The 18,594-nt window shown below is 37.6% G+C and overlaps 1 protein-coding gene across 1 annotated transcript; it reads right to left on the reverse strand.

The window, feature by feature from the left end:
• Positions 1–1,027: 1,027 nt before the first annotated feature.
• Positions 1,028–17,544, reverse strand: RSL24D1 (ribosomal L24 domain containing 1). The gene is made up of 6 exons (XM_010372575.2): positions 17,284–17,544; positions 13,167–13,280; positions 11,308–11,380; positions 5,736–5,799; positions 3,051–3,136; positions 1,028–1,943 (listed from the first exon to the last, which is right to left on the reverse strand). The coding sequence occupies exons 1-6, from the start codon at positions 17,362–17,364 to the stop codon at positions 1,870–1,872; spliced, it is 492 nt and encodes a 163-aa protein (XP_010370877.1). The 5' UTR covers positions 17,365–17,544; the 3' UTR covers positions 1,028–1,869.
• Positions 17,545–18,594: the final 1,050 nt, after the last annotated feature.

Genomic DNA, 18,594 nt, shown 5'->3' on the forward strand with positions numbered 1-18,594 from the left:
AGGATGGCTTGAGCCAGGAAAGCAGGAGTTGCAGTTAAGCCAAGATCAGGCCACTGCACTCCAGTCTGTGCAACAGTCAGACCGCCTCAAAAAAAAGAAAAAAGAAAAAAACAGTTCCCCTTAGTAAACATTTTGCTTTGTTTCACTACTAGCTACTCAGCACAGGCCTCTACCAAACAAACTGAAACAAAGTAGCTTAAAAGTATTATATCATAACAACGTCTCAGACAACATTTTCATGGGAAGTGATCCAAACAGGCTTCAAGGGTTATGGTGGGATGAAAAAAAAATAAAAAAATAAAAAAAATTATGGCATTTGTATCCATATAGTTTAGAATGAGATCTGGGTTCTCAAAATTCTATGAAATCATGAAAAGGAAGAAAACTGTTTGGATGCTAAACTTAAGATGCAACATCAGCTCTTCAATTCAGCCCAATTTCCCCCAAATTGACGGTTGCAAGGCACCGGCAGCTTGCTCCTTCACTGGCAGTGTAGGACACTTGTTTCCTAATAAAATGTAACTTTTAAAATGTGTATTTCTTTAAAAAATGAATATGGTATGTAGTAAAAACTCAAGAAACTTTACAAATGTCTTTCCTCACATGTATCATTTCCCCTAATCTTCAATCAATAATATTGTTTACAAATAAAAATACCCAGGCAAAACCACACTGGAACTCAGCTCTTCTAACACTTGGTCCAGGCACTGGTCTACAGCTTTAGTTTTACTATCTCATACTGAAATAAAAAATGAGCCATTACTTTATAATTATGTAAGGCTAAGAATTAGTAATTTTTTTCTACATTCTACCCTAGAAAGAAAAAATTATGCAAACTGATAGTTACTTAGTATCTTCAACATACTTAAAATTGTAAACAATGTAAAAACACAGAAACATTAAATATCTATTTCTCTTTAATTAAATGTATCTCCTACTTAAATGGGATGTGCAGAGGAAGATTTCTTCTTCCAGATAATCAATACTTCATATCTTTGTTTAGTGCCTTTAAATAATAAATATCGCATTACTTTTTAAATGGTTTTATTTTACGTACAAATAATGAACATATATTGTACCCATAAATTCTACCTTCCAAAATCAGGAGCTTTTTAAAAGAAAACCACATAATAACTTTTAAAAGGCGCTGGGATTCCTCTGCTTCTAGATCATTGCTGGGCTAGAAAAATAAAGTTTGTTCTACCAGGAATCACAAGTGAGAACTGAGTATTCTCCAAAGTGGAAATTCTAGAGTGTAGTGTCACTCCAGGCAAAGATTATTCAGTTCTCATCCCCAACATCCACAGCTACCTATCAGAAGGGTTAAACCAGGTCAAAACAGTCCAGCATAATTTAGGTTTCATCAAACAATGTCATTATGCTCTTCTAAGATGCAAATAAACCAAAACAGGAAATACTAAAACAAAAATAATACCTGATACTGCCATACAAATTGTTAGTTCCTTTTTGTAACCCCCCTTCTATAACATTAACAAAGGGAATATTTTACTGCAAAGAATATTTTATTTTATACATCACTAGCCATGAATTTTTGCCATTAGTTACTATACAAATGCTGCCTAGTGCCATTATCCAAATGGCATAACCATTTTACATCCACAATTCACTTCTATAGTTATAAGCAGAATTTTCATGATTTACGTAAGTACATCTATCAGTGAAGATTTAACACTGAGATGCAATCTAACATCCGTAATATCTGATGTTATGTAGAAGGCAATGTAGGAAAGATGTATTTTAATTACTTTTCATTTAAGTGACCTTATGTAAAAAATAAGATAATTTAACAGTTCCAAGTATCCAAAGGGTATTTTCAAATGTACACAAAAGAAATGGTTACAGAGATTTTTAAGGAGCATCTTCCATGTCCACATCCTCTTGTAACTGCTGTACCATTTTCTCTTCCAACTGCTTCCCTTTGCCTTTAATAAAAAAAAGTAAAAAATAAACAACTTAATTCAATGTGACCTTACAGAATTCACATCAACACTTTATAAAGGATCCTGCATGTTTTAAAGTAATATAAGCCATTCCTAAGAAATTTAATAACAGCTAAACTAACATAGGTCTTACGATATGCCATGCATTAAATAAGCATTCTGCATACATTTGCTCATTTCACCCTCATAACAACCCCCCATTTTAAATATGAGAAAACTGAGGCTCCAAGACATATTAACTTGCTGAAGGTCACTCAACTAGAAAGTCATATAAGTCAAAGCGCTGGCATGTGAACTCTGGCCATCTGGATCCAAGGTCCCTGCTCTTAACACTGTTCTATCTACCTCAAAGAGGATTACCTAAAAAATTAGGTAACAATGGTTCCTTTCTGGTGCTTTTTGACTATCAGTTTGTTATCATCAATATGTGAAACAAATGCTTCAGAATTTTGTTTACTTTAATAAAATTTGGTACAAAAATAATACAAGTAGATTTACACAAACGTACTCAACATGTGCTTACAGAATTTGATCTTTACGTAAAGATTTCTTTCCCTTTAAGTGATCTACCTAAGTAAATTGCATAAGAGACTGTACTTGGTGTTAGCTGAGTAAAAGAAACAGTAGTCCAAATTTTAGTATCAGAATCACCTGGAACGCTACTGAACAGTGGCCCAGACTCAAAGAGCCTCGGCCTATGTATTTATACTAAGTTCCCCAAGTTGGTAATTCTGATACCAAAGTTTGAGAAACGCTAATATAAAACATTGTCCTTTAATCAATACAAGTGTGAGACAAAAATCATCTACAAAACTATTACTCAAATCATTTTGCTTAACTTGGGGAGATATGGAACACAGAATTCAATGAAGGGAAAGAAGAAACACCATATAAATAGATTACAACTGGGAAATACTGAATAAATTACATTTGAATACACCAAATCATATCAGAAATTTACTATGAAAGATAATATTTAAAGGAAAAAATACCCAAAGTTAGTTGGTACCCAAATACACAGACCACAAAAATCTAGATTTTTCATTTTTCTTCTTAAAGCAGAAAACTCCTGTGCAATGCAGTACTTACCTACAAGAGGGGCTCGGATAAGATGGATGTTTTGCTTGACTTCTTTGATATCCTGAACTTTCTGTAGCTCTTTATTTTTCTTCAATCTACAACAAAACACATTAAAGCCAAAATTTCAGTTACTAACACTGCTTTAAGCGGCATCAATTCACAATACAGCTTCTAAATGTTGTTACTTCAGTTAGCCCCACAGATGGGGAATGGAAACATGATAGCTGCCCTTCTGTTCACTCCCCTTTCTTCTCCCCACAACACCCCCCCGCCATCCAGCAGGAGCATCAACACCAAGTGAACAAAGAGTCTCTCAGTTCTCTCACATTATTCCCAAATGGCAAGTGGTGAACATAACCTAAAAGAGATATATACCTTACATTTATTCCCAAATCTAAGGTAAGGTCACCTGTTAAGCCCTCAAAAATGTACATTTTCTTCCCTAACAACTCAAACTCAAAGTGGTTTTCTAGTTCGTAATTAGCTCAAAATGGGATTCCTACCCTACCACAACACTTGTTCATGCATTCATTCTTTGTACTTAAGACTGGCACAAAATGGGAGCTCAATATATATTTGCTGAGTAAACGAAGGATATGAGTCATGAAAAGAAGTAGTGCTTGGCTGGGCGCGGTGGCTCACACCTGTAATCCCAGCACTCTGGGAGGCCGTGGCGGGTGGATCACGAGGTCAGGAGATCAAGACCATCCTGGCTAACATGGTAAAACCCCGTCTCTACTAAAAATACAAAAAATTAGCCAGGCATGGTGGCGGGTGCCTGTAGTCCCAGCTACACGGGAGGCTGAGGCAGGAGAATGGCATGAACCTGGGAAGCGGAGCCCGCAGTGAGCCAAGATGGCGCCACTGCACTCCAGCCTGGGAGACAGAGCGAGACTCAGTCTCAAAAAAAAAAAAATAAAATAAGTGGTACTCTACTACATAAAACAACCTTTAACCCTTTAACTGTTACAGTGCCCCATCTTTTCTCCTCAAATGGATAAATCTGTTATATAATTTTTTAAAAACCACTGGGTAATTAAAATAGCATAAAACACATGATATTCAATAGAAATGCTAACAGACTAGTCCTCAAACATTTTTCTGAAATGCTTTAAAATTTTTAAGCCACAAAGCTGCTGGCACGTGCTTCTTTTCCATGACATATTCCATAGCAATTAATTTAAAAGCTAATGGTCCTGCTCTGAAAACAATAGCTGATTCCAAGCTGGGGAAGAGGAAACATCTTGTTAGCTATAAAACATGAATGCACTCAAAGAATGAGGAGAACTGTCAAAATGACATAACAGTCTGCCTGAAGGAACTCCCACAGGCCAAACTCGGGCCACTTAGAACATCAAAATAAATAATGACAATCAAGAATTATAACCCAATGTATACTGTAAGAATCCATGAATACACACAGATGTAATATGAGTAAAGGAATAAATCTTGAAATTGATGGAAAAGGGGGCCGGGCGCAGTGGCTCAAGCCTGTAATCCCAGCACTTTGGGAGGCCGAGACGGGCGGATCACGAGGTCAGGAGATCGAGACCATCCCGGCTAACACGGTGAAACCCCGTCTCTACTAAAAAAATACAAAAAACTAGCCGGGCGAGGTGGCGGGCACCTGTAGTCCCAGCTACTCGGGAGGCTGAGGCAGGAGAATGGCGTAAACCCGGGAGGCGGAGCTTGCAGTGAGCTGAGATCCGGCCACTGCACTCCAGCCTGGGCGACAGAGCGAGACTCCATCTCAACAACAACAACAAAAAAAAACAAAAAAGAAATTGATGGAAAAGGGAAAGTTCTTTCTTACATAAGAAAATCAACTAAAAAATGTAGAAGAAATGATGGAATTAGAAAAACCACCATTTGGCAACAATCACAACAATAGTAGTAACTGATTCAGGTAAGACTCTAATGAAAACCAAAACCAGTAGGTACAAGTTTGAGGAGTAATAGGCTCTTTATTGAATCTCTATGTATCTCCCCCAAGATACATACTGATTATAAGGAAAACAAAATAGTAACCTTCCAGTGGAGAAACCTAACAGACATCACCTTAATCAAATGATCAAAGTTAACATCACCAGCAAGGTGACATCATGTGCTTCCCGATATGATGCATGAGAAGGATATGCCATCATTTCTGTGACATCCCTGCCAAAGGTGCCTAACCAAAATCTAATGAGGAAGATATCAGACAAACCCAAATTGAACAACATTCTATACAATAACTTGACCTATGGTCTTAAAAACTATCACTGTCATGTAAAATAAAGAAAGATGAGAAACTGTCCAGATTAAAGGAGCCTGAAGAAGTATGAAGGACTTTCCGTTGCTATGGACGTAATCAGAAAAACTGGTGAGGTCTAAACAAAGTTCATAGATTATATAATAGTATTACATCAATGTTAATTTCCTGACTGACAGATAACCACACTGTGTTTAAGAGAATGTTATTTTTAGGTTACATACACTTAAGTATACTTAGAAGGAAAAAGCGTTATGGTCTTCAATACATAAAGTAAATGTAAAATGCTAGCAGAATATACAAGAGTTCTTCATATTATTCCTGGAAGTTTTTGGTAAGTCTGAAGTTATGTCAAAATTAAAAATTAAAAAAATATATATGAATGCCTCTAAATATCTACTAGTAATTACTTTCCGAAAGTTACTCCACATAAATATTCATACCTGTTCATTATAAATTTAGCTTGGCGTTTCTGTTTGATCTCTTCAACTCTCTTCATTGCATCAACTACAAAAAAGTTCGTAAGAGTTAGCAAATGTACGCACATTCAAGCAGTACGATCAACAACTGCATTAACAAGCACTTCTTTATTATTCTGATTTAGAAATGAATTTACATGAAAAAAATCATTACAAAAACAATCCCTACTCAAAAAGCTGAAGAAGGTATATACTCATCATCACTCTCAACATTCTCTCTAACAAGTATCATTTCTCTAATTTTTATTTGACAAAAGTCTCTGCTGCTGTTAAATTTTCCTTCCACTTTAAACCAATCCAATGCTTTTCAAATTTTACTCCAAAGAGAACTTGGACTATTGACAACTAATCTCATTCTTAACTTGTAATTTCCATGAATAAAGACAGCATCTTTCTGGTTATGAACACTTAAAGTGCTTGGGATATGGTTAGCACATGATATTGGCAGAATGAACCAAACAATCAATACTAATATGTTCTAGACCACAAGAATCCAACTGTTTTAGAAAATGTCTACAGGAACGTTGGCTAAAAGGGGGCTGAGTCCAACTATGCTCTAAAATCTCTATTAGTACTATCCGATGAAAGACAAACCACATATGAAATTTTAAATTTTCTAGTAGCCATATTTTTTAAAGTAAAAAGGAACAGGTGGAAATTTAATGATACATTTTATTTAACCCAAATTTTCAAAATACTGTCATTCAACATGCAATCTATATAAAATTATTAGTGAAATATTTTATTCCCATTTTCATATTAAGTCTTCAAAATCCAGCATTCATTTCACATTTACAGCACAACGCAATTTAGACTAGCCACATTTCAAGTGCTCAGTGGCTCAGACACCACAACTTCTGATCTAGCTCTTTAAAGTGTAGTCTGCTGATCTAAAGAATACGATATTTATATAGTATTAAAGTATCTCCCAAAAGTATACTTATTCACTAAAAAGAGTAAAACAGTAACTCTTCAGTGGAAAAACCTGACAGATACCACCTTAACCCAATGATCAAAGTTAACACTGCTAGTAATGGAACTAATGGACAGCCTGTGTCTCCTGACAAAACACACTGAAAAAACCCAGCATCAGATCTCTGGTGCTCTTGCCAAACATGCATTATCCAAACCTAATCTGAAGGAAACATCAAACAATTCAGTTAAGAAATTTTATACCAAACTCCTGGCCCATATTCTTTGAAACTGTCAATATCATGAAATATAAAGACCAACTCAGGAAATGTTCCAGATTAAAAGAGATTAAAGAGACATGACATGTACTACTCTTAAAAATTTTGCTATAAAGAATATGACTGGGACAATTGGAGAAATACGAATAGGTCTGAGATTAGGTAATAATATTCTATCAATGTTAATTTCTTAATTTTAATAATTGCAGTGTGGTTATGTGAGAGAATGCTCTTATTTCTGGAAATACATATTAAACTAGGGATAAAGAACATTAGGTTTGCTTAAACAGTTCAGAAAAATATACACTAAAGGGAGAAAGGGAGAAAGAAGAAAGACAAAGAGAAAAAATTAATTTAACAAAATGTTGACATTCAGGGAGTCTGGATGAAGGATGTCAGAGAACTCTACTCCTGCAACTTTTCTGTAATCTGAAATTAGGTCAAAATAAAAACTTTTTTAAAACTGTAGTCTGGGACCAGTAACAGTGGCATCATTTGGGAGCTTGTTAGAAAAAAGGGATTTCAGGCCCCACACAAACCTATTATATCTGAATCCACATTTTAACAAAAACCACCAGGACAATCTTTAAGACCTCTAGTATTAAAGCAACATTTATATAAATAATTCTAGGAAAATGTCAACTATAAATCTGCATATGCTGTAGCTCAGAATTAGTAATATGCTGGATATGTAACTTTTTTGTCTCTCAGTAAAAATAAGGACAAGTTCTAGTACTCAGAAGCATTTCCACACTTTAAACTTATTTAGAAGGGAAATAAACACAAGTGGCAGGAAAATCTTTTCCAAAGAATAATATACTGTATTTCCAAATATTCCAGAAGAATGAAATATTTTGAACCTAAGAAGCATCTGACTGTACAATTCACAACTACAAAGATATGGAACCAACCTAAGTGCTCATCGACCAACAAGTGGGTAAAGAAAATGAGGTATTTATACATGATGGAATAGTACTCACCCAAGAAAAGGAATGAAATAATGTCTTTTGCAGCAACTTGGATGGAATTGGAGGCCATTATTCTAAATGAAGTAACCCAGGAATAGAAAACCTAATACTGTATGTTCTCACTTATAAGTGAGGGCTAAGCTATGGCACGCAAAGGCATACAGAGCGGTATAATGGACTATGGGGACTCAAAAGTGGGGGTGGGGTGGGGTAAGGGGTAAAAACTATACATTGGGTACAATGTACACTACTCAGGTGATGGATGCACTAAAATCTCAGATTTTGCCAATCTACAATTAATCCATGTAACCAAAAAACCACTTGTACCCCAAAAGCTACTAAGATTAGAAAAAAGTTCAACAAAAATAAGTAAAAAGTTAAAAAAAAAAAAATCTGAAAACATTAAAAATTCACCTGCAACACAGACAGCTATGAGGGATAAAGTGCAAACTACTTTTCCTGGTATTTTTGAAATTCTAACACACTACTGTTTCTACAGACATCAATACCTTAACGAAGGTTGTTCAATCCATATCCTCACATAATTTGATAATGTAAGTAATGAACATACAACTCTTGTCAACAGATTAGTTTACAGACCAAATGATATTGAAATATGAGGGGTATGGAGAATCAATAAATCTCTTAGAAGAATAATATATTGTTCTGGAACAATACTGAAAACAACTTTTATTAATTGTGTAAAACACAAGGAAACAATCTTAAATTCCAAAGACTCTCATCCTATATACTTAGCACTCATACTGTCCACTTAGCAGATCTTCTTAGAAAAATCTATTTTTAGGATCCCAGTAAAAAAGAAAGCAGAATCAGTGCAGGAAAAAAAAAATCTATAGAGCACTGTTTCTTACAGAATTTACAGATGTACAAATGAGGGGGGCAAGAGAATGAGACTCTGTAATAAAACCTAACAGAAACAACAAAATAGGAGTACTCAGTAAATGCACGTAGAGGGCAGAGACTGTGTGTGACCTGTTCATCTTTGTATACCACAGGCAGTGCTTAATAAATGTGCAATGAATTAAAATAAAGAACTGCAGAGAACATTACCATTACAGCATGTGAAGTCATACAGAACACAGCAGTACTTCTCTCGAGCAATATAACATGAAACTAGCATGGTGGACCATAGAACTGATTATTCACGTATCACTGAAATTGGATATGCACCTCATTTCAACAACCACCTAAATACCCACTAAGTCAAAGTAGTTACAAAATATGTAAAAATGATCTGGAGCTTCAAGTAATAATAACAACAACAAAAGCAAAGGTCAAAATGAAATAAAACTGAATGAAGTCCAGAAATGCTTCAGGACTGGCCAGGCATGGTGGCTCACGCCTGTAATCCCAGCACTTTCGGAGACCGAGGCGGGCGGATTGTCTGAGCTCAGAAGCTTGCCACCAGCCTGAGCAACATGGTGAAACCCTGTCTCTACTAAAATACAAAAAAAATTAGCCAGGCATGGCGGCATGTGCCTGTAGTCCCAGCTACTTGGGAGGCTTAGGCAGGAAAATTGCTTGAACCTGGGAGGCGGAGGTTGCAGTGAGCCGAGATCACACCACTGCACTCCAGCCTGGGCAACAGAGAGAGACTCTGTCTCAAAAAAAAAAAAAAGAAAGAAAGAAAGAAATGCTTCAGGACTTTCCAATAATGTCCTTGATAAGGATGCCTTTTGAAATCAATTTAATAATCCTATAAGTTAATCTCTTTAGAAATTCTTGAGTTTGAATAAGTGTTATTTCCTTATCAAATAAACCAAATAAAATTTCAGAAATTAACTCTTCCTCTAATTATAAAGCAGAAGGAAAAGACCTTACTTTTTAAAAAGGGGGTGGGAGAGACCCAAAGGGTACAATAATTAGGGCTAAGTATAGAAAAGGCAATTCCAAATCTAAACTCCAATTTCTCCACATGGTCCAGGGTAAACAAAGCTTTAGAACAAGCTTGACCAACCCACAGCCCAACATAAATTCGTAAACTTTCTTAAAACATAGAGTTTTTTGCAATTTTTTTTTCTTAGCTCATCAGCTATCATTAGTGTTAGTGTAGTTTATATGTGCCCTAAGACAATTCTTCTTCCAATGTGGCCCAGGGAAGTCAAAGATTGAATGCCCCTGGTTTAGAAGGTATAAATACTACTACAAAGGTCCACACATTTTCAATTCTTCCCCTGAAGTCTCGTGACTGACTGGAGTACAGAAAGGGATGCCCTGCCTATGATCTATTAGGAGAGTAATAAAGCTTGTGGAATTCTAAGCCTTACAGACTCTGGTTAACAAACCACATCACCCCCACACCCAACACTAGAAATGGCTACAGGCTGCACAAAGGTAACCATGGGAAGAAAAGAAGGCAGCGCCGGTGCCCGGCATAGTGGCTCACGCCTGTAATCCCAGCACTTTGGGAGGCCAAGACGGGTGGATCACTTGAGGTCAGGAGTTCAAGGCCACCCTGGCCAACATGGCGAAAACCCACCTCTACTAAAAATACAAAAATTAGCCAGGTGTGGTGGCATGCGCCTGTAATCCCAGCTACCCGGGAGGCTGAGGCAGGAGAATTGTTTAAACCTGGAAGGCAGCGACTGCAGTGAGCTGAGATCATGCCACTGCACTCCAGCCAGGTGGACAGAGCAAGACTTTGACTCTCAAAGAAAAAAATAATAATAATAATAATTAAAAGGCAGGGCCAAGGGTCCCAAACATCCAAACATACAAAAATGTGGTAGAACCTACAAGCTAGCTTAAGGGATTAACTTTTTCTAAATATGGGACTTTTTTCATTAAACTCTCTGCCTACTTCAGGTAAAAAAAGAAAAAAACTAGATATTATTGCTTTTAATTTCAGAAGATTATAACTTCATTTTTTACCTAAGTCAAATACTTAGAAATTCTCAGGACATTTGTAATGATGACCTTAAGCACTACACTTTTTAATTTTAATTATAAGGTATACAGAATACAAGTTTATATCCTAAACTATACGGTCTAAACATGTGAAGTGTGTTAGGTTTTGTGTGTATTTTAACTGTCCCACACTCACCCTAAAACAGTATTTTCCTTCTCTATTTTTTTCAGCCACCTGTATGTTTTTACACCTCTATGTGGGCACTTCATGTAGTATCAAAGTGAATAATTACATTATTTTAAAATGAACACACCAGCCAATTGTAAAAAAAAAAAAAATTGATAAAAGATATGACTACAACAGAACCATTAAAATGAGGATAAAATAATAAAAGCCAGGTGATGACAAATGGAAAATTCAATATTTAAACAACAAACTGACACTTAAAGTTATAGTATTATCCCAAACCAGTCTCTCCTCAAAATTATTGGTATTTTTCTGTGACTTACTAGTTTTATTCCAAAGCTCTCGCTGGTATTTGATAGGTTCATTTCTACGTTTTTCAAATTCAAATGAATTATCCTGTAAGAGGGAACAGAGGAGATAAAGTTTTAAGAAAAGTAAAAAGGAAACATTTCTTAAAACACCTTCCTTTTCATAAGTGTTGTGAGTGAACATACATCAAGATTCACCCCTCAGGGTGATCTCAGAGAATATAGGTTTTCAAACTTTTTCTCCTTTCACACCTCCCTACTGAAAACATCTCTCTATATAACGGTGATTCTCAAAGAGAGAGGAGGAGTCAGTAACACCTCCATCCCTCAGAACGGCATATAACAATTATCAGGATTACAAACTGAAAAACCTTCCCCATTTCCATTCCCAGATAAGATTCAAAGCCAGGAAACTCTGAATTACATTGAACCATATGAAACTGCCATTTTTCACAGATCAAAAAAAATCAACATCAAGAATTCCATGGCCTTCCTATAGGAGATAGAAAAAAAGAGAGAGAGAAAATTTCATATGGTTCAACCTAAGTATCTATCTGTTATAGCAAAAAGGTATGAAAACTATATATGACGAGTTGCTGGGTGCAGCACACCAACATGGCACAAGTATACATATGTAACAAACCTGCATGTTATGCACACGTACCCTAGAACTTAAAGTGTAATAAAAAAAAAAAAAAAAAGAAAACTATATATATCTTCAAACAAATGAGGTGCTACTCTGCAGAATATAAGTCAGGCCCTACATTTCTTCCGATCTCCTCCAAAGATTGTTACCATTGCTAGTGGATGGTATTTTTACAGTTAACGATCCTTTTAATCTTAAAACACACAAAACAATTTTGGAAAAGCTACAGGTATTTCTTGGTTTTCAAATCTGACAGGCATATAAAACAGCACTACCTCTGGATTTAGCTACTATTTCTTTTATATATACACACCTTTATTCGGAGCATAATAACCTCAGCCACAAGGTAAATGGTAATCAGTAAATGACTGTGACTGGCAGTCTTTCCTCAGGCAGCTGCCACTTGCATTTAGGCTGCTATGCTGCTTCTCGTCCAGAATGAAAATTATTTTTGTGACAGTAATTATGATTTGGCCTTGCATCTGGTCAAACAATACTCTTTACATTCACTGCAAAGCTCTGGTATTAAGGAAGCCAGGAAACGGCTTGATGGAAAATGCTTGCAGATACTGCCCTTTAGCAATAAAAAGGTGGGAAAGGGGTCATAGGTTTGGTGGGTAAAGGAGGCCATGGACAGAGGGGACAGTTTAAAAGATCTTCCTCCCTCAAAGGTAGCCTGTACTACATTTTCATCTCCTTTCTTTACAGGGACTCAACGTGGACAGCTTCAAAATATCCTTTTATCAATTCAATATAACAATATAATGATGGAGGCTCACTCCATTAAATCTTCTTCCCCCTTGACTTAGCTCTAGTCCTCCTCACACCAACACTACTAATTTCTCTGCTCTCAGATACAAAGCCCTGCTAAGGAAATCCAGAAACTGATAAATGAGTCTATTATAAACTTCACCTGAGTCTTGACTGCTGCTCAGAAATCCTTTCTCTTAACTTCATCTCAAAATCTTTCAGTAGCAATTCCCAACTTCATCCCAAGCCATTTAAATGATTTTCCTCTTTGTCTGCAAGAGCTAAAAATAGTAGCTCCACAGAATTATAGTTTTCAGGACCATGTGAGAATGATATTATTTCCAAAGCCAAATACAAATAAGGCACTTATTAATCATGTTATCGGAGGCCTTGCTATGACTGATTAAATGACATACACCCTTCAAATACTAAAACTGTGAAACATGTAAAAACTATATTGATAGTTAACTGTACTCACCACTGTAAGCTCTTTACCAGCTGCTTTCCGGAATGCTTTGGTCCACCTAACTTTGCGAGGATTGCGCTTCTTTTTAAAGTTTTTATGACATTTAGATTTGCAAAATCTGAACACCTACAAGAAAAGTTAAAATACTGAGAAGTCAACATTAAAAACTTTTCTATCATAAGATGTTACCCCTGCTAGACAAAAAATACATGCCCTTCTACTTAAACTGCCATTTAGAAATGTGTAAGATATATCAGATTAAATGGAAACAACTATTTTTTGACTATCAAACATCATCCCAACCAAAGGCTAAGGGCCCTGAAAATATTATTTTAAATTACTAATCATTTGTATAGAATAACAGTAAAATTATTTCAAATAAAGGGAACAGTTGTAAGTAAAGTCATTTAAGTCCTTTCTTAATTCAGGGTAATTGTCAAAATTCACTGTCTTTATACCTCAGTGGAGATAAAAGTTTCAAACAACCACTCTGAAATCTCCTTTTGAGTCTTTCCATCTTCCTTGTTGCAAGCACAAAATAATTTCAAAAGCAACTAAAACTGGTGCTCTAATAGATTTGTTTTCGACTTATCCATAGATCTGCCAACAAGATTCTTTACTACTTTAACTCTCCATCTTCATCCTAAAATATTTAATACTTTAATAGTGCTAACTTACAACTTGATGATGCTTCAACACGTTCCTGAAATGGCTTATTAGGACTCATTTTATAAATCTAAGAGTATTATTTTGTTACTTCGTAATGCCTTAGAACACACTGCAATTTGTGTATGCCACTGGAGAAAATGGGAAGAGAAAAAGTAATTATTTGGGGTTTGTGGATCTTGGTAAAGAAAATTAAGTTGAATTATACCTAGAAGATATGACAGATAAATAGGTCAAAATAAACAGTACAAACACTTCAGACTAAATAAGCCTGAGTATGTATCACAAATCATACCACTTTTCACCTTTTATATATGTTGCCCTATGGGGAACCTCAAGTAGGTCACTACACACAGTAGGACAGTTTTCTTAGAAACCATTGCTATTAGTTTAATCTGATCCAGGCCCATACCTCCGAGAGAGCCTTCTCCTAAGAGACTAGAGTGAAAGCATGTCTATATCCTTGAGTTAATTTCAAAGAGACTAGAAAATATAAGAACTACTAAAGTCTCCTGGAGTAGCCTACTATGAAATCATAAATAAAAAATGAATATATTAAAATCATTGTGAAATGAATTATATTTCATTTGAGTATTTTCAGCCCAAAATACTATTACTTTTTTAAGTAAAAGCCTCCCACGTTTAATATCTACTAGATGACCCTTAGGCAAATTCCTTTTTCTACTATTTATCTAACAGGAGGACTAAACTTGTTTTGGCTCCTCTCAATTCCAAATAGATCCAATGAGGAATCTACTTGGTTCCTTATCTAATAGGTATTACCTGAAAGGCACAATGAAGGATCTAAAGAGACTTGGAACCAGAGGAGGTGTGAAGGGGATTCAATCAGCAAATAAGGAGTATCTATGTGCCTGATGTTGTACTAGTGCTAAGGATACAAGAACAATTAAAATTTGGTACTCTACCTTGAAAAGCTTAGTCTAGCAATGTGATAGTCTCACTTTGCGATCAAGAAAGACCGAGATCTGACTAGGATATAAACAATGGGATAAAGCTATAATCATGTATAATGTAACATGTAAACACATATGAGGAAGTGGTTAAATCTATGGTGGTGTAAGAGGTGGATGGCTTATATATCAGGCAAAGCTTTATGTTCTCAAGTTTATCTTTTAATTTAGTCCCCTAAATGCTAACATGCTAACAAATGATCCCCCATACCTTGGACTCAAAGGTCTTCAAACTTTTCTTATTCCACTAATTCAACATGTATTAAGCCCTCATTAAGACTGTATTTTTCCTGTTTGCAAAGTATGTGCAAATATGGAGAATTGGCATTAATTCTACCCTTAATCCATTTATGCCTAAGAAGAGTTAAAGGGTGAAGTTTCTATTAACAACAGTCTCAGAAACTAAGAGAATAAAGGCAGAAAGACTAGTTAAAGCCTGGGAAACATAGCAAGTCCCTGTCTCTACAAAAAAAAAAAAAAAAATTTTGATCTCTCCGTCTCTACAAATTTTTTTTTTAATGTTGGGCATGGTGGTGCACACCTGTAATCCCAGCTACTCAGGATGCTGAGGAGGGAGGACTGCTTAAGCCCAGGAGACTGAGGCTGCAGAGAGCCATGATCACACCACTGCACTCCAGCCTGGGTAATAGAGAGTGAGACCCTGTCTCAAAAAAAAAAAAAAAAAAGACTAGGCAAGAGGCTACAAAAGTGGTAAGTGCCTAATCTGAACTAGGACAGGAAAGCAGAAAGAAGGCAAAGACACCACTATTTTTTCAGAGGCAGGATAGGTAAGTCTTGATAACTAGATACAAAAGGTGAAAGATTCAAAGATGACTCTCATGTTTCTAGCAAAACTATCTGGGCACTTAAGAGTGGTATTAATTCACAGAGCAAAAAGATTTGAGGTACTAAGGAATTCTCTTTCAGTAGGCCCACTGTGAAGTACATCCAATGGAAAATTCAGATTTGGAGCTCAGGAGATTTAGACTTGGAAATCAAGAATATAAAAAGGTGAGATACTTGTTCTTTGTTAGTGCTTCAGGCCCTCTATCTTTTATTTCCTCCATCAATTAACTCTCTTCTGGATCCACTGGTCTTCCTTAGGCCAAGATGACTCCCAACCAACTCAACATTGTCCTTATTCTTCATCAACTTAACTTCCACTGTGTCTACCAAATCAATAACCAGGTCTTGACAGCTCTCACGATCTGTTGTTCTAATTCCAGTATCCAGCTGACAAGCACCCTGGACGAAAATCACAAAATCGTAACGAGATCATGTATAAAACCATACTGCCTACTCTGAATTAGACACCAACCTGGCAATCTTTTGTTTCATTTTTATAAACTTCTTATCATGTTCCTGAGAGCAAATATTCAAAACCTTCTACGTTCTTTTACCTTACCACACATAGCTTTGGTCCCTCATTTTCAGCGGAATCCCTTGCATCTAATTAATGGGGTCAATATCTTTGATCTGTTACAGAGATATAAACTGAAGTCAGACTTGTAATTCTTTAGCATGTCAAATTCACCTTAATATACAGATTCTTAGACCCTCTTCCCCTCCCCTAAAGATTCCAAGTCAATAGATCTGGTGGAAACCAGGAATCTGTGAACGCCCAGTAATTCAGAAGCAAACTTAAGAAGTCAAATTCTGAGCAACAATGTGTTTCTCTGAGAAAGAGAGGAACGGGATTCATTCTGTAATGACAGGACAAACTCATGTACCATTCAAAACGTCTTTCACAGCTAGGACTCATTTATTATTTACGTTTATAGATTTACTATAATTATACTTTGTAGCCCTACGCCGAAGGCTCTATCATCATTTACAATCCAGTCACTTACTCAAACAAGTGGATTTGCTCCGTTCTCTGCCTTTTCTCAAAATGTTCAATTTCCTTCCACTTAGAAGGCCCCCTCCGCTCTTTCTTCCGCAAAATTCAGGATCCAAGACAAATATTACCTCCATTCTGAGTCTTTCCGTACAGGACCCTCCCCAACTCACCCGCAGTACCTAATGCAGTACTACCTGCAGTAGACTTAATGCATAAGTCTACTATTAAGCAATATGGAACACTTCCATCAACCTCTACACTTTAGTATGGACCTTAGCATAATGCCTGAAAGGGTATACACTCAACAAAGTTTACTGGATTCAAGAACATGGCCCACGTACACGAGTGGCCAAACAGCCCTCACAGACATCCAAGATTCCTGGTAGGCGCTAGCTGGGATCGCTCCTGAAGCTCCACGCTGCCAATGCCACCCAAGGGTGGCCTGATGGCCAGTGCCACTCGGGACACCAGGAAGGAGAAACGCCCGAAGCGGAACACTGAGACCGGAACCCCAGTTAAGCCACCCTCCCACAGGAACAGCGGGAGCAACCAGGGCCAAACCCGGCAGACGCAGAAGCACCCGGCACCGAGTCGCCGCGTCCAGGAACCGCGGAAGCTAGGCTGAAGCGCAGACTGGTCTCGGTCGCCTCACCTTGCAATCGTTGCGGACGAACATCATGCCGTGTCCAGGGTAGATGGGCCCCGAACAGAAATAACACTTCTCGATACGCATGTTGAACCCGCGTGGGACCCCACCAAACAAACGCCAAGCTTGAGAGGAAGTGACACAGCGCCGTCGCCGGAAGTGACCTTCTTTCCCCCTTCCCCCGACCGGAAAAAGGCAAGCGTCCTTAGTTCTCGCGGGTCAGTTAGAGAAGAAGCGAACACGACTGTGCTTCCGGCGACCGTGCGGTCAAAAGCGCTGCCGTTTGACGCAGGCGCAGAGCTGCAGACTAGACCTGTTCGCCCTTACTTTGGGGAAATATGGTTCTGCGCCACTTTCTGAACTCGCTCTCACAGCGCCTATTGTTTTTTTTCTGTGTATGTCGGCATTTACGCACCTTTTATGTGTCTTTGGTTTGTGCTTTGCCCCGGAGTGCTCTCGAGTGCGCTCTCTTAACTCGTTTGTCTACTGCCTGCCCTAGACCAGCCCTCGATTCTCGTCCCATGGTGACTTGCAGGGTGTAAGCGGCGAAGAACCTGCAATCCAGCGTTGCTTCTTCGAACATTATAATGAAAACGGTTGAGTCGTTGATGCTCCAAGGACTTTACCAGCAATTTTTTTAAATATAAAATCGTGTTCTCCGTCTCCCGCTTCCCATTGTAATTAATATACATATGTAGTAAATATTTTCGGCCGGGCGCGGTGGCTTACGCCTGTAATCCCAGCACTCTGGGAGGCCGAGGTGGGCGGATCACCTGAGGTCAATAGTTTGAGACCAGCCTGACAAACATGGAGAAACCCTGTCTCTACTCAAAATACAAAATTAACCGGACGTGGTGACGCATGCCTGTAATCCCAGCTGCTCGGGAGGCTGAGGCAGGAGAATCGCTTGAATCCTGGAAGCGGAGGTTGCGGTGAGCCGAAATCGCGCCATTGCACTCTAGCCTGGGCAACAGCAGCGAAACTCCGTCTCGAAAACAACAACAACAAAAAAAAACAAATACTTTTCGCCGGAAACTACTTCCTTTCCTAGACCTGCTGTCTTTCTCCCCAGGGGCAAAACAGTTCCTTTTGTTACCTGCCAGAGCTTTTCTGTGCATAGGCAAACATGTATATTTGTGTGTTTCCCTGTCTCTACGTCCTCTTCTTTATAATACTAGTTAATATACTATTTACCCTTTTCTGCATCTTGCTGTTACCTTGTCTCCATTGGAATGTGAGCTCCATGAGGGGCAGGGATTTCAGTTCGTTTGGCTTGCAACTACATCTCAGTATCTAGAATAGTCCCTGGCACATAAT

Source organism: Rhinopithecus roxellana, chromosome 5 (assembly GCF_007565055.1).
Source record: "Rhinopithecus roxellana isolate Shanxi Qingling chromosome 5, ASM756505v1, whole genome shotgun sequence".
Taxonomy (NCBI): Eukaryota; Metazoa; Chordata; class Mammalia; order Primates; family Cercopithecidae; genus Rhinopithecus; species Rhinopithecus roxellana.